Source organism: Nerophis ophidion, linkage group LG08 (genome assembly GCF_033978795.1).
Source record: "Nerophis ophidion isolate RoL-2023_Sa linkage group LG08, RoL_Noph_v1.0, whole genome shotgun sequence".
Classification (NCBI taxonomy): Eukaryota; Metazoa; Chordata; class Actinopteri; order Syngnathiformes; family Syngnathidae; genus Nerophis; species Nerophis ophidion.
Window position 1 is genome coordinate 72,763,092 of NC_084618.1, and position 18,027 is coordinate 72,781,118.

Sequence of the window (18,027 nt, forward strand, 5' to 3'; positions counted from 1 at the left end):
CTTCCAAATACTTGCCATGGCTCCTTCCAAGTAACTGTCTTTAAGTCAAATTATTGAGAAAAAAAACAGTGTTAAACCAAAGGTACATACATGGCCAATAAACATCAAACTTTATTTTTAATGAGGAACTTTACCTCTTGCTGTTTGAATGACTGGTTTTGCATCACCTTTTTTGAAGTGTTTTGACTTGTGTTGCGCCCAGCCGCTTTGGACTCACTACTACCTCCGTCCGGTGGGAGGAGGGAAACACAGCCTGTGTCGCGCGCTCCCAGCGGTGGCGGATACGCTTCTCTCCCCAGCTAAAAAGCCACCACAAGGAGCTCCAGGCAGCCACCGCACGCCCCTCTCCAAGTAACTTTCCACATTGTCTCTTGTCAACACAACCGTGAAGGATGAATATCATTTTTTTCTTCCCTCTTTGGACTCCACTCCAGACACCATTCCCGACCGCCTTCTGTCTGTTCGCTTGACGGCGCCTGCACTGAAGACACCGCCGGGACTATGTGAGCACCATGCGGGCTGTGAGATGCCTGCTGATCGCTGCAGTGTTTGCACGGTGCTCCGTGACTGGTGAGCATGGCTTTCAATTGCATTTGGAATGTTTGTGGCGTTGTGTATTGTTGCACAATAGCAGGAGAACATGTGGTTGTTGCACAACTTGCATCGCATGTAAACACAACAGTGCAACATTTTTATATATTTTTTGGAGGATAATTGTGCACAGCCGGGGATCCACTAATAATGAAGTAACGATGGCAGAGGGTGTCCAAAGTGTGTCACGGGGGTCATTTGTGGCCCGCTGGTCGAGATTTGTTGGCCCGCAGCATATTGTTAAAATAAAATCAAACAAAACAAGTAAATAAATAAAAATGATACTAAAAAGACATACTGTTGTGTGAGAAAGCTGAAATGCTGTGATACTTCATAACTAAGGGTGTCCAGATCAGATAAGCAAAATAACAATAATTACTGTATTTCCTTGAATTGCCGCCGGGGCGCTAATTAATTTAAAACCTCTTTTCACTCCTGCGCTTATCAAAGGCATGCGGTAAAAGTAAGCATGTGCTAATTATTTTAAAACCTCTTCTCAGTCCAGCACTTACCAACAGTATGCATAAAAAATTTGATTGTGATGTAAGCTTGGACCTTAAATCCTACTGAATAGCTCTTAATCTTCTTCCTTTTATGCGATTTCAAATTAACGGTATTGAAATCAGCCTTATCCGTTTTGAAAATGATGACAGGGGAAGTGTCACTCGTGACGTCACGTGTTTGACCAGGCGGTAATACTAAGCATGCACTAATATTTTGGGAAGCGAGTTTGACCCGGCAGTAATTCAAGACAGGCGCATACTATACGCCCTGCGGCAATTCAAGGATATACGGTAATTGAACATTATTAAAACACAAAATTTGTCAATATAAACAAATATCAAATAAAATTAAATACATATACAAAGTCTCCAAGGCAACAGCGTTTTAAAACGTATTCAGTAGCAAACATGTCTGCATCACTTAACTTAGTGCATCATGAGCTTCATAAATTCTTGTGGCCATTAGGTGTAGACAGCATAAATGTAATCTAAAGGTTTAATAATAAATAAGTGTTTTTCATTGTTCACTGTTTCAGTGATTTCACTTGTTTAAATCTTTTCTAACATTTCCACACTACAAAATAATAAAAATGTGTATAATTTGTGCTGATATCTTCTTGGATTAATACTGGGTTAGCAACCTGCAGCGCTTTAGCAGCGCCCTAGTGGCTCCCTAGAGCTTTTTAAAAAAATGGAAAAAGGTGGGCAGGGAATATATTTGTTGTTTTAATAATGTTTCTTTAGGAGGACAAATATAACACAAACCTTGCTAATTGTTAGAAAGCCCACTGTTTATTATGTATACCGTATTTCCTTGAATTGCCGCAGGGTATAAAGTATGCGCCTGCCTTGAATTACTGCCGGGTCAAACTCGCTCCGCAAAATAATTAGCGCATGCTTAGTATTACCGCCGGGTCAAACTCGTCACGTCACGAGTGACACTTCCCCTGTCATCATTTTCAAAATGGAGGAGGCTGATTTCAATACCGGTAATTTGAAATCGCATAAAGGGAAGAAGATTAAGAGTTATTCAGTAGGATTTAAGGTACAAGCTTACATCACACTCACATTTTTACTGCATGCCTTTGGTAAGTGCCGGAGTGAGAAGAGGTTTTAAAATAATTAGCGCATGCTTACTTTTACCGCATGCCTTTGGTAAGCGCAGGAGTGAGAAGAGGTTTTAAATTAATTAGCACCCCGGCGGTAATTCAGGGAAATGCGGTATGCTTCACTGATGAAAGTATTTGACCAGCGCCATTTTGTCCTACTAATTTTGGCGGTCTTTAACTCATCCTATTTGGTTTATGTGTACAACTTTTTCTGACGCTGCCACAAAAAAACGTGTTTGATGCCACTCCTTTTTTGTCTCATTTTCGTCCACCAAACATTTGGTGCTGTGCGTGAATGCACAAAGGTGAGCTTTGTTGATTTTATTGACTTGTGTGGAGTGCTAATAATCCTTGCTACCATGCTATTTAGGCTAGCTGTGTGTACATACTGCATCATTATGCCTCGTTTGTAGGTACATTTGAGTTCATTTAATTTCCTTTATTTATGTCCTCCGTCCATTTAATTTATATTTGCATGTCTCGTGACACATTATCTGTATGTAATTTTGGCTGCATTTATGACTGTGTGTCATGTATGTCTGACTGATTCTGATTCTGATGTTCTTACAGACAACAGCAAACGTAACCAAGCTTGCAAAGATTGTAATAAATCCATTAGAAGAAGACAGCCTGTCCTTTCATTTAACTTGGGCACACACAACTGTACCTTTGGCAGTTTTAAGCCAGTCATTTCCAGAAGTTATCTGACCCTCTGAGACACTAACTTAATGTCTTGCCTTCATTATAACACTTACATAAGGCTTTTAACTTTTCACGGCTCCAGACAGTTTGTTTTTTTGTATTTTTTGTCCAATATGTCTTTCTCAACATGTTGGGTTGTCGACCACTGGATTAATATCACTATCGGCCAATACTCAAGGCTTCAATATCGGTATCGTGTTTAAATTATGATGTCACATGTAACACAAAGCTGACACAAAGTTATAACTTTAAATATAAATAGTTTTTCTTTTTTTAGCTTTTTTTTTTTTACAAAATTAAAAAAACATCTATACCCCGCCTTCCGCCCGATTGTAGCTGAGATAGGCGCCGCCTTCCGCCCGATTGTAGCTGAGATAGGCGCCAGCGCCCCCGCGACCCCACAAGGGAATAAGCGGTAGAAAATGGATGGATGGATGGATCTATATCATCCTTTGACTTTTCAGTATGTGGCCCTTGATGGAAAAAGTTTTGACACCATGGTATGGAACAAGGTAACATCATACATTCTTGCAGGTCTAAGGGAAGGGTGGCACCCCCCCGTTGAAGATCTTGTGCAGCCCAAGAGGCTCCTGCATCAGATCTACTCCCAGGACGAGCTAATCCACAGCCACCTTGACACCTGGGTCCAAAACTCCACAGTGGGGGCACAGGTATTGTCTAAACATGTTCTATCTGTAGAAATTGTAATATGCAATGTTTACAGTAAGTTTGTGATGTTGAAACAATGTGCAAAACTCTCATGAAGTTATCCATATTGTTTGGATTAAAATCACAGATTGTTGATTAATTGCATCTGGAGGCGACTGATTCAAAATGGAGTGCATTAGTTGGTTGGTACTAGCAGAGCCGGTGTTCATTCAGGTTCTAGTTTATGCGCAAAAGAAGAAAATCACATTACAGTTTGCGTTTTTTTGCTGTTTAGACACTTTTATTGTCAATGCAGGACTCCATACCATAGCTTCACATTTATAATTTACCTAATCAAGTCGCTAAAATAATCATTAAGTCACTAGTCAGAGATTCTCTTTCCATATGACAGGAGCCTGCTGTTATTTTTAAGGCCTTATTACACAAACACTCTATTTTGACCAGTCATAGATCATCTATATGACAATAGCGCTGTATTTTTAAGACTTAATGCAAAACACCAGTCAAAGATCATCTATATGATAAGAGGACTCTATATTGAAGAAACTACTGCGAAAACAAAAATCAAAGATCTTTTATTTGATAAGAGTGCTTTTTATAAGGTTCTGTATTACAAAAACACAAATCAGAGATCTTCTATATGACAAGAACATGGTGCTGTTTTTTAGGACCTACTGCAAGAACACCAGTTAAAGATCCGCTATATAGCAAGTGTTCTTTTACCAGTCAAAGATCTTCTTTTTGAAAGGATCATTCTACTTTCTAGGGACATACAGCAAAATCACCGTATTAAGACACTACTACAAAACACAAGTCAGAGATCCTCTATTTTACAAGAGTGCTCTGCTGTTTTTTAGGACCTACTGCGAAAAATTCAGCCACAGATCCTCAATATGACAAGGGCAATCTATTTTTATAGACCTTCTGCAAAAACAGCAGTAAAAGATACTCTATATGACTAGAGCACTCTTTATTTACTAGTCAAAGATAATTGGTATGACAATAGCAATCTGTTTTAAGGACCTACTACAAAACACCAGCTTGAGCCAAATATCCTGTATATGACAAGGGCAATCTAAATTTAAGGGCCTACTGTAAAAACAGCAGTAAGATATACTCTATGACAAGAGCACTCAATTGGTACTGGTCAAAATGTTTCTAAAATATTTTTTATATTAGAATACAAATCTGTATTTTTTTACCTTTTATAGCAACTGTAAAACATTCACATTGTGTTGTTTAAGATTATTTTTAACGTTTCTGTCGCTGTCTTGTATCAGCGTGTGCATGTGGCCCACAGCAGCTTCCTGGTGGAGGCTTTTGGTCGCTCTTTTATCCTCGACCTGGAACTCAACCAGTAAGTCAACACGCTGATGTGTGTTACTCTCTTCTTGTTAGACACAACCTAAATTAGCGTCCTTCTTTTCTCATATGTGTGCCCTTGATGTTGTTTGTGTTTCTCTCTCATCCTCAGCCATCTGCTGTCCACAGACTATGTGGAGAGACAATTTGAAGACGATGGACGCCCCTCACAGATGAAGGTAACAATGAATAGGATAAATCATTACACGGTGTGTGCCAAGCAGATAACACACTTACACTCTTTTCCTGCTTTTATTGCGTATTACAAGTACACAATTATACGGCGTCTTCCCGCATCCTATCTCTCTCGCCGTGTTTCTCCGCCAAAGAGCACCTGACCGATCAGTGGACGGTTGTCATGGTAATCAGCAGCAGCGTGGGTTTAATTTGTCATGGTGTGAGGGGATTTCAAATATGGTCACCTTTCCACAATGGGACAAATCAAATGTACACAGACTTTGAACCTCTGCGTTGACCGAGAAATGTCTAGGTGTTACAAAAAAGGACAGATAAAATAAATATTCAATAAATATTTTCAGAAGAGAGGAGAAAAAATATGTGTATGTATTGTGTATATACTGTATGTATATGTGTGTAAGTGTATATATGTATATGTATGAATGTGTATGAATGTATGTATATAAGTGTGTGTATTTACATAGTACATTCATATGTATACTGTATGTATATATACATAGTGTATGTATTTGTGTATATATACACAAATACATATATATACGTGTACAATATATATGTATGTGTGTGTGTGTATATATATATATATATATATATATATATACACACGCCATTAGACTGTACAACTCCTCGCTGGGACGGGGGGTGGGGGTTACAAGGATGACAGGAGATGCAAAACAATAACAGTGCAATACGTTTTCATAACATGGTCACTACTGCCTACTTTGTCTTGTTATATTCTTATTTTACTGTTATATTTTTATTCCCATTGTTGCTTTTTAGTTTTTATTCTTATTGTAATATTTCTCTATTTTGTTTCCATTTAAACCCCCATTATTTACTTTTATTTTTATTAAAATTGATCTCAACTCTGCTGGAATTTTAATTTTCCTGAAGGAATCAATAAAGTAATATTGATCTATCTATATATATTTACTGTATATGTATGTATATATATATATATATATATGTACTGTATATGTATGTATATATATATATATACACGTGTATATATACATATATATGTATATAATATATATATATATATATATATATATATATACACACATATATATACACATGTGTATATATACATATATATATATATATTTATATACACACATATATATACACATGTGTATATATACATATATATGTATATATATATATATATACACATATATATGTGTATATATATATATATATATATATTTCATTCATGTGTGTACTGTGTTTTCTGTATATATACATAGTATATGTATTTGTTTATGTAGACATAGTTGTATGTGTACAATATATGTATGTGTATACAGTATTTCCTTGAATTGCCGCAGGGCATATAGTATGCGCCTGCCTTGAATTACTGCTGGGTCAAACTCGCTTCCCAAAATAATTAGCGCATGCTTAGTATTACCGCCTAGTCAAACTCGTGACGTCACGAGTGACACTTCTCCTGTCATCCTTTTCAAAATGGAGGAAGCTTATTTCATCCATCCATCCATTTTTCTACCGCTTATTCCCTTTGGGGTCACGGGGGGCGCTGGTGCCTATCTCCTGGTAATTTGAAATCGCATAAAGGGATGAAGATTAAACAAAAACAAACAAAAGTGAAATAAAAAAGCTTAAAGGCTAAATGTAATTTAGAAAAAGTTGCAACTTTGACTAATAAAACAAAGCTGTTTTTTTTCTTTCAAACTGTCTTTGCTCATAACATAATACTGAATCAAAATCAATGTTGTTATGAATTATTGAGCTATCCAAGTTTCCGATTACAAATATTCCACTAAGAAAAATATTTTTGGTGGAAGATTTAGCAAATTTATTAAATAAATAACCAACAAATTTATATTTTGTTGTTTTCTTACTGTATTGAAAATGAACCGAACCGTAACCTCTGAACCGAGGTACGTACCGAACCGAAATTTTTGTGTACCGTTACACCCCTAATATATATATATATATATATGTATGTATATGTGTGTGTGTATATATATGTATATATATATGTGTGTATATGTGTATGTATATATATATATATATATATATATATATATATATATATATATATATATATACATAATAATAATAATTGATTAGATTTATATCGCGCTTTTCTATTGTTAGATACTCAAAGCGCTCACAGTGAAGTGGGAACCCATCATTCATTCACACCTGGTGGTGGTAAGCTACATCAGTAGCCACAGCTGCCCTGGGGTAGACGGCCCCTCCGACCACCACCAATCATTCATTCATCATTCATTCACCAGTGTGAGCGGCACCGGGGGCAAAGGGTGAAGTGTCCTGCCCAAGGACACAACGGCAGCGATTTGGATGTCCATAGGTGGGAAGCGAACCTGCAACCCTCAGGTTTTTGGCACGGCCACTCTACCCACTACACCATGCCGTATATATATTTATATATTTATATATATATATATATATATATATATATATATATATATATATATATATATATATATATATATATGTGTATATATATATATATATATGTATGTATATATATGTATGTATATATACATATATATATGTATATATATATATATATATGTATGTATATATATATATATATATATATATATATATATATATATATATATATATATATATATACATATATAGTAGGGGTGTGGGAAAAAATCAATACAAATACGTTGTGCGATTCAGAATCGATTCTCATTTAAAAAAAATTTAATTTTTAATTTTTTTTATTTTTTTTTAATCAATCCAACAAAACAATACACAGCAATACCGTAACAATGCAATCCAATTCCAAAACCAAACCTGACCCAGCAACACTCAGAATTGCAGTAAACAGAGCAATTGAGAGGAGACACAAACACAACACAGAAAAAAACAAAAGTAGTGAAACAAAAATGAATATTATCAACAACAGTATCAATATTAATTTTAATTTCAGCATAGCAGTGATTAAAAATCCCTCATTGACATTATCATTAGACATTTATAGAAATAAAAAAGAAGATCAATATTGTCACAGTGGTTTACACTTGCATCCCATCTCATAAGCTTGACAACACACTGTGTCCAATGTTTTCACAAAGATAAAATAAGTCATATTTTTGGTTTGTTTAATAGTTAAAACAAATTTACATTATTGCAATCAGTTGATAAAACGTTGTCCTTTACAATTATAAAAGCTTTTTAAAAAAAAATCTACTACTCTGCTAGCATGTCAGCAGACTGGGGTAGATCCTGCTAAAATCCTATGTATTGAATGAATACAGAATCGTTTTGAATCGGAAAAATATCGTTTTTGAATCGAGAATCGCGTTGAATCGAAAAAATCGATATATTATCGAATCGCGACCCCAAAAATCGATATTGAATTGAATCGTGGGACACCCAAAGATTCGCAGCCCTAATAAATATATATATATATATATATATATATATATATATATACACATACAATTTAAGAATTTAAAAAATATATAATTTGTGTCTAAACCTTTATCTGAAATTCTTATTTATTGTAATTTCACTAACCACATTTTGAGCACTTGCACATTTGCATTAATAAAATAATCTCCTATAATGCTGCATTTAGAGTGTTATGTTGGTTGTAATTTGCAGTTGTGTAGATGTAGTTTTCTCTGACAGAATGTCTTGTCAATTTCATTTCAACTTCTTTGTAAATTAACTTTGACAGTCAAAGATAAACATGGTGCCAACTATTTTTTTAACGAAACAATCATAACTCTACAATGGATGCCTGCGGAACGCCACTCCAGCGTAAAAATGCCCGCTAGTTTTATTTTAACACTAGTACACAACCATGACTATAAATGTCATCTCTGCCTTAAATTACATCAGCTTTAATGGCGTGCCAATACAAATCCTCGTGGCTTTGTGCATCTGTTTTGCTTTATTGGCCCCCTGGCCACTGAGCTGCTGACTGGTCTCACATTGAATATCCGTGACACACAAGTTAGGCAATCGAATAAAGGAATGAGGTTGTCTTGTCTGTGATTGGAGCTGCTCTTTTAAAAGTGTCACTATGTGGCTGAATAAACATTGACATAATACAGCATTACAAGTTTATTGTAGACATAATCAAGATGGGATACAAGCGTTGTCACATTCCTACATGCTATTGAATTTCCCTCTTGTCTGCTCAGTTTTGACCGTACGTTCTTGATGCACAACGTCTTATATAACGTCATTTAATGTACGGCTGCCCTTGTCACCGTCCGTCACGTTCAATGGAGAGTGCTGCGTCAGGCAATTTCACGTCCACCTTTTAAAGCTTTGTAATCTAAGCTTTTTATTTATTAACCTGTTGGTGGCTAAGTGCCAGAGAGAACCCCACTCCAACCGTCCGCACGCTTACACACACACACACACACACAGAAAACACACACACACAGACACCTTTGTTTTCAATATGTATGTTTTTGTACTGCCAACAAAACAAACTGGATTAGAATGTTAATGAAGTCCATGAGAAACCACAGGCAATAACTGAATTGTATTGAACATATTTATTCTGCAAAGAAAGAAAATTAATGTTAAAAGTACCAATGATTGTCACACACACACACTAGGTGTGGTGAAATTTGTCCTCTGTATTCGACCCATCCCCTTGTTCACCCCCTGGGAGGTGAGGTGAGCAGTGGGCAGCAGCGGTGCCGCGCCCAGGAATCATTTTTGCTGATTTAACCCCCAATTCCAACCCTTGATGCTGAGTGTGAAGCAGGGAGGTAACGGGATGACTCGGCTGGGGTTTGAACTCACAACCTACCGATCTCAGAGCGGACACTCTAACCAGTAGGCCACTGAGTAGGTTATACACACACGTGGTAAATATATTTATTTTATTAAAATCATATAGATTATTGTATAAAGGGTTTTTATTATCATCTATTAAGTTCCTTATAGGTAGAGATTCAATCATCATTTGTTTATTGCCTTCTTTCAAATGCAGAGAATAATTTCGCCACATCTAGTATGTGTGTGACAATCATTGGTACTTTGACTTTTTGTTGTAATAATATTCTATGATCAAACTTTTTAGTAATTTTATGTACACTAACCTTTTTGTCCAACAAACTTATTCAGTTGGGAGAACTATGGTAATAACAGTTACGTAATAATGAATAGTAGCTATATAGTAGTAACAAATATAAGTATATATTTTTGTTATGTACATTTTTCAACCAAAAAGCAATGCTGTAATTCATCAATTCTAGCACTCTGTATTTTTTTTCATATAAAATATGTAATTTATCTTTTATCTACGTATTAACATTGGCATGTGATACGTTGTGGTTGTCCACAGTCGTGGTTGTCTTGTTATACGTAAACGCGTTGCCATTCTTACGTTCTGTTTTGCTGATGCTTCACATTTCTAAATGATTGTAAACCTGCAACTGTATATATGCATATGAATATGCATATTTATGTTTATATATGTATATGTTTATATATGCATGTTAAAAAGTTAAAGTTAAAGTACCAATGATTGTCACACACACACTAGGTGTGGCAAATTAATTCTCTGCATTTGACCCTTGATCACCCCCTGGGAGGTGAGGGGAGCAGTGGGCAGCAGCAGTGCCGCGCCCGGGAATCATTTATGGTGATTTAACCCCCAATTCCAACCCTTGATGATGAGTGCCAAGCAGGGGGGCAATGGGTCCCATTTTTTATAGTCTTTGGTATGACTTGGCCGGGATTTGAACTCACAACCTACCGATCCCAGGGCGGACATTCTAACCACTAGGCCACTGAGTAGGTTTTGTATGTGTTTATATATGTACAGTAAAGGCCGGAAGGTTGGACACACTTCAATTCAATGTGTTTTCTTTATTTTCATGACTATTATTGTATTATTTATTGTACATTGTCACTGAAGGCATCAAAACTATGACACCTGTGAAGTGAAAAACATTTCAGGTGACTGACTACTACCTCTTGAAGCTCATCGAGAGAATGCCTAGAGTGTGCAAAGCAGTAATCAGAGCAAAGGGTGGCCATTTTGAAGAAATTAGAATATAAAATGTGTTTTCAGTTTTTCACATTTTTTTTGTTAAGCACATAACTCCACATGTGTTCATTCATACTTTTCATGCTTTCAGTGACAATCTACAATGTAAATAGTCATGAAAATAAAGAAAATGGATTGAAAAAGAAGGTGTGTCCAAACTTTTGGCCTGTACTCTACTGTATGTATATGGTTATATGTACATATGTGTAAGTATATATGTATGTATTTTTGTATGTACACCAACCTTTTTGTCAAACAAACGTCTCCACTGGGTAGAACTATAATAATGATAGTTATGTAGCATCGTATAGTTATTAGATGTATAACAAATACAGTTATATTTTTCTTATGTACTTTTTCAACCAAAAATAAAAGCTGTAATTTACCAACTCCCCCACTGGAGTTATTTTAATTTTTTCATATAAAATATGTATTATATCTTTCATGTGCGTATTAATATTGGCATACGAGTCGTGCTTGTCTTGTTATACGTCAACGTGTTGTCATCCTTATTTCCTGTTTTGCTGATGCTTCACATTTCTAAATGATTGTAAATCTGCAACTCTCCATTCTTAATATTGTGTTAAATTGAATGTGTTTATGTTATTCTTAGGGGCTCAAAATAAAGGCATGAAATTGTTAAATGTGTATGACAGTCTAGCTTGTGTGTGTCATACATGACTTAAGTCTTTATCCATTTCCAGGGCGGAGAGCACTGCTACTACCAAGGGCGTGTCCGAGGTCTGCCAGGCTCTTGGGCGGCTCTGTCCACCTGTCACGGCCTGTGGTGAGAGCCCAAATGTGCAAAACACACATTTTATTTTTTTCAAACTGAGCCACCAGTTGAATAGCCCAAATTATGAAAACGAGAGGACTTAAAATGGAACCTTGAGGAACCCCACTTTTACAACTAAAGAAGTAGAACAAATGACCTGTAACTGCTAGACAAGCTACAGCAACACCTTACTTACATTAATCACATTACGAAACAATATGCAACTGCCAAAAAGGTGAGGCCTTAAAGCAGGGGCGCTCACACTTTTTCTGCAGGTGAGCTACTTTTCAATTGACCAAGTCGAGGAGATCTACCTCATTCCTATTTATAATTTATATTTATTTATTTATGAAAGAGACATTTTTGTTAACAAGTTAATGGTGTTTAATGATAATACAAGCATGTTTAACACACATAGATTCCTTTCTTTCATGAAGACAAGAATATAAGTTGGTGTATTTGATTCTGATGACTTGCATTGATTGGAATTAGACAGTGGTGCTGATAACGTCCGCATTTTCAAATGGAGGAAAAAAAAAAGTCCTCCTTTCTGTCCAATACCACATGAAAGTAGTTGGATTTGGCATCTCATTTGTCCAACTTGCATACTCGTTTTTAAACACTTTTAAATGAGAGTAGCATATGTGGGTGGCCCTTTTAATGTCTGGCAGCAGGTGAGTGACGTCAGTGAGTGTGCGGGTGGGCAAGCAAGTGAGAAAGCGGTCGCTGAGGGCGGGGGAGAAATACATTGGCATCAAACTCCGTAGCTTGCTAGCTTGTGCACGCTAGCTTTCTGAGACTTTTATTTTGTTAGCACAGGCAGGATGAAACAGGTCTTTCATGGTGAAGACAGGAACTGTGCAGTCGGTCTTTAGAGTTTTGACAGTAGGTACGGAGTCTCTAGAAATAAAATGTGTTTCTCTGCGTCCGCCCTGTTAGTGATTTTTTTCTTAAATATGAGCTCGCAGCAGCCAGCGTCATCTCACAAGATCCTCGGGTGCCGAGAATGTCAAACAACTGACGAAAGTGAAGTCTTGGTATGATTGATGATTGCTCATTTTTATGTCTATTTTTTAATGCCTGGCTTGAGATCGACTGACACACCCTCCGAGATCGACCAGTCGATCGCGATCGACATAATGCCCACCCCTGCCTTAAAGGGATGCCTTGAAGAACGCTCCAGTTATGCAAATCACACATTCGTATCCTCATGTTCTATATTTGCTTGAAAAGTTAAAATGTTAGTGCAAGGATGTGTTTGCAATGGTCCAAGTTATTCTATACAACAGGAGCACTCTAATGTGTTCAGAAATTTGCTGCAAAAAGGTATTTCTCCCAAGTTTTTAACTAAACTCGGGGGTCTCGGATGATGTCATTCCAGAGCTGTATTAAACCCCCGGCCTGATTTAGAGTAATATGGCTCAAGTAAAAGCTGAAGTACGGCCACCATTTTTGTTCTTGAAAAAAATTAACAGTTTGAAACTGAAAAATTTCATTTTATTTTGAATTTCGAATTGTATTGTATTCAAAATAAAAAATAGTATAATTTTTTAAAATATAAATACAATTATGATTTAGTCTTGTAATGCTTGTGAATTAATTATTCATTTTCATATATTTTTATCTTTGAGATTCTGTTTTTTTTTTATTCAAATTTAAAAAAAAAAAAGAAAAAGAAAAAATTCTCCAGTTTCATATTTTTCTTTTCTACTGTCAAATCCTTTTTTTAAAAATTCAGATTCAGACTTTTAGCCTGAATTTCACATGCTATCAACTGTGATAACAAATTATTTGCAGCCGCAGTGCGGTGGTTTGAGGCCTCAAGTGTTACGTAACGTGTGGAGTTGAAATGTCTTTGTTCCTACCTTCACTAAATGAACCACAGTCTGTTTTGCTAAGCTGCCAGTCATGATGCGAGCCCCTCTCAGTTGATGACACTACCTGCACGCTAAATTTGTGCCAAATGTCTGAAACTGAAAAAAATAATTTCAATATGGTGGGAGAAATTAAACCTTTAAAATATGACTTGACTCAGGGGAAAAAACATTTTTAATTCCCTTGAAAAATAAAAATAATGACAGGAAAAAATATGTGCACCTATTTTTATTTTTAGTACGCTTATGTATCTTTTTTTTAAAGTCAACATCAAGACTTAGTTCTGCAGTTTTCTTTCACAAATAATTACTGAGTAAGTTAGTATTCAATGGAAAAAAAGTAACTTTTGATTTATTTAGAAGCTATTTTTTAGGTATTAGGTGCAAGCGGATTGAAAAAGGATGGATAGTTTCACATGTTGCACATTTGCAGCAGTCTTTTCATATTTTCCCTCAATTTTATGATATATTTTAGTTAGACATTTTGCGTCGATGGAACTGCGGAAGCCCCCCCCTTTTCTCACTTGGTAGAGCAACTCATAAATGCACGTGCAAGTCAGATAAAGGTTGTTGATGTAATCTTTTCAAGTGTACCTAAAAATTTGACCTTCCTCCTTCATGTGTTCTTGTCTTTGCAGGGGAATGTTCTCAGACGGGAATGTCTCCTACGGGATCGAACCTGCAAGCAGTGGCGAGGTGATTGAATTAGCATCAATCTGAATTGTCGGAAGGGTTGCCTAAAAAAACATTTTTAGGGATTCTCCAGTACATTTTGGTGGTGCAGAGGTGAAAGTGTGTGAGAGCTAGTTGGAGTTCAATTACAGAGACTAGAAGAGAGCAGACGGATCAATAGCAGCTCTTCTTCACAATCACCCTCCCTTTTAGTTGTGTCCTTGGCTTAACAATATATGTCAGATTTTCATAAAGTATTCATCCCCAGCTCTAGTGTACAACTTCCCATTATGGCCGCATGCTGAGTGGCTGATTGATTGATCAATTATGCATCGGCAGAGTTCTCTTATCGCACATAAAAGCTTCTAAAAGTCAAATGGGGCGCTTTTATAATGTTTTAGTTCGTTATATTGGGAGTGGAACGCGTGTATGCAGACGTTGACATCAGCGGTCGTCGACATAATCAAAACAAAAGTCAAAACTAGCCATTCCTTGCACATTTACATATTACCAAGGAGTTTAATAATACATTCATTACATCTAAAGTCTGATTTTGTTGTATGTTTTTACAACAATGACAAAGTTTTCATAGATATTTTTCAAAAAAACATGAAATTGGTGCATTTTGTTAGTTCCTGTGGTAGAATCCAGGAAAATACTGCTTAACTTTTATTTTGAAGCTTACTTTGTACTGAACAGGAAGTCAATGTGTGCATGTTTTAATGCTAACTAGACAGTAGTTATGTCGCTGTTGTGCTTTAACGGTAATTATGACGTCAACATTACTACTTATACCTGTATACAAAACCCAAAACCAGTGAAGTTGGCAAGTTGTGTAAAACATAAATAAAAACAGAATACAATGATTTGCACATTCTTTTCAACCTATATTCAAATGAATAGACTACAAAGACAGCATAATTAACGTTCGAACTGGAAAACTTTATTTTTTGCAAATATTAGGTCACTTGGAATTTGATGCCTGCATCATGTTTGAAAAAAGCTGAAACAAGTGGCAAAAAAGACTGAGAAAGTTAAGGAATGCACATCAAACACTTATTTGGAACATCCCACAGGTGAACAGGCTAATTGGGAACAGGTGGGTGCCATGATTGGGTATAAAAAGCAGCTTCCATGAAACGCTCAGTCATTCACAAACAAGGATGGGGCGAGGGTCACAACTTTGAGAACAAATGCGTGAGCAAACTGTTTAAGAACAACATTTCTCAACTAGCTATTGCAAGGAATTTAGAGATTTCACCATCTACGGTCCGTAAAATAATCAAAAGGTTCTGAGAATCTGGAGAAATCACTGCACGTAAGCAGCAAGGCTGAAAACCAACATTGAATGCCGGTGACTTTCGATCCCTCAGGCGCTACTGCATCAAAAAGCGTCAGCATCAGTGTGTAAAAGCTATCACCACATGGGCTCAGGAACACTTCACAAAAACCACTGTCAGTAATTACAGTTTGTAGCTACATATGTAAGTGCAAGTTAAAACTCTACCATGTAAAGCCATTTATCAACAACCCCCAGAAACGCCGCCGGCTTCGCTGGGCCCGAGCTCATCTAAGATGGACTAATGCAAAGTAGAAAAGTGTTCTGTGGTCTGACAAGTCCACATTTCAAATTGTTTTTGGAAACTGTGGACTTCTTGTCTCCAGAACAAAAAAGAAAAGAACCATCCGGATTGTTCTTGGTGCAAAGTCAGCATCTGTGATGGTATGGGGGTGTATTAGTGCCCAAGGCATGGGGAACTTCACCACATAGCAGATTTTGTTTATATTTCTCTGTTTTGATTTAGCTTATTATACATTGTTTTGGTCCTGAATGAAGAGTTTCCAAGCATACAAATGGCCTAATAAACTTGAAATATTATTAACACAGTGGTATTGACCACGAGAGGAGACCGAACCAATCAGAGGGCGCTGTTCAGTATTGTGGCCACTGATTGGCTCAGCCTCAGGCATCGTTACTATATTGTATTAAAAGGGTGTAAAGGGGACTAAGTGGTGTAATTTCATGTCTAGAGGGCTCTAATGATGTTGGAAAAGATAGTAAACAGGTTTTAAATGCTCTAGCCATGAAAATGTTGGATTTCTAATGAATAATTCCTACTTAGCAGAGATTTGGTTATTGCGAACATGTCCGGAACCAATTATGTACAGCACATGTCGAGGAAAACTGTTTTGGGTTGGCATAACTGGGAACTTTTCACTAAACAGTGAAAAGTTGACTTGGGCGGGTTCCACTTTTAGAAAAGGGGTAGCAGTTTGAACAGTGAAGTGGACTTATTTACTTTTCTACAGTACATACTAGACTACCAATTTCATTGTCATTTTGTTTTAGTTTTGTGTAATAAAAATATTTTGTATATTATATATTTGTATGTACGTTGTCTGTATTAAACATATTTTAAAATGTTTGCTTTTTGTTAATATTTAAAATATTAATTATTAATAAATATATAAATGTAAGCATTATTTCCGATTGTAAAAATAAAATGTAAATTACAATATATTTGTTCACATCAGAGGTTATTCCTTAACAATTATTTTGTTTTATGTAATAAAAATGTTTTTTAAGATGTATACATTATTTCAAAATAGTATAAAAAATAGTTAAATTGTAAATTCTTCAATATATATTTGTTCTAATATAGTATAGAAATTCTCATAAATGTTTCTTAAATTGTTTGCGGTATTTTTTTAAGTATTTTTAAATTACATTTGAAATGTATTGTAGTGGTGTGTTTTTCAATTGTATTTAGTAAAGTTGGTTATTGGATAAAGTGCAACATAAAGTGCACTATCTTTACTGAACAATGGCTGCAAATGGCTTTTGTCTTTTGCGCATTTCACCGACAAGTTTTGACTTCAATGTTGGAAAAGGGTTTTCAAGCTTTACTTTCTCCTTGCCACTCTCTCTAGACACTTCCACTTCCTATTTGTCACCCTAAGTGTAGTGTAAAATATGAGTAGCATCCCCACAAGTATACACAAGTTTTACCAATGGAAGATTTTTGTTGCGTTGCAGGTGGACCACATTGTGTACCGCTTGCCTGACATCCACCTCCTCCCGCCTCCTCGCTCAGGTATGACAGTTTCTCCTGATGGATGACACTTCCCTCCTTATCCAGTCATGTCCTCACCTTCCTTCCTGTTACCTGATCCTCGCCACCTCATTTGGCCTCCCTGGCTCGTGTGCTATTGATTTCTCCTACAAATGAGTGCTCACCCAAAATACACCCTTGATGACTCAGCCTTGGTTTTCTTTACTCTCTCTGCTCTGACTGCGTTTCCCAGCATGCACCGTGAATCATTCCCAGCCTGAAATGCAGACGGGCGGCGGCGGAGTTGATGTGGGAGATGGGAAGAGGCGGTATGGAGACAACTTGTCTGCACAGGAGAAAACAAAGCTTACCAGCTTGAGACGCTTAAAAAGACAAGTCAGTCACGGCCACTCTTATATTTTAGTTTATTTTGTCATTGATATTAAGTGTTTGCTCCAGGGTCATTCATCTAAATCATCAATTTACTAATATGT

The 18,027-nt window shown here is 36.3% G+C and overlaps 1 protein-coding gene across 1 annotated transcript in view; it reads left to right on the forward strand.

The window, feature by feature from the left end:
- The first annotated feature begins 196 nt into the window (after positions 1-196).
- The window catches only part of adam11 (ADAM metallopeptidase domain 11), a 39,376-nt gene continuing 21,545 nt past the window's right edge, over positions 197-18,027 (forward strand). Inside the window, exons 1-9 of the mRNA XM_061909648.1 lie at positions 197-351; positions 435-570; positions 3,440-3,576; positions 4,855-4,931; positions 5,049-5,115; positions 11,864-11,946; positions 14,447-14,504; positions 17,518-17,575; positions 17,787-17,929. Of these exons, the coding sequence (XP_061765632.1) occupies positions 513-570; positions 3,440-3,576; positions 4,855-4,931; positions 5,049-5,115; positions 11,864-11,946; positions 14,447-14,504; positions 17,518-17,575; positions 17,787-17,929 (681 nt within the window). The 5' untranslated portion in view covers positions 197-351; positions 435-512. The remainder of the gene's footprint in view (positions 352-434; positions 571-3,439; positions 3,577-4,854; positions 4,932-5,048; positions 5,116-11,863; positions 11,947-14,446; positions 14,505-17,517; positions 17,576-17,786; positions 17,930-18,027) is intronic.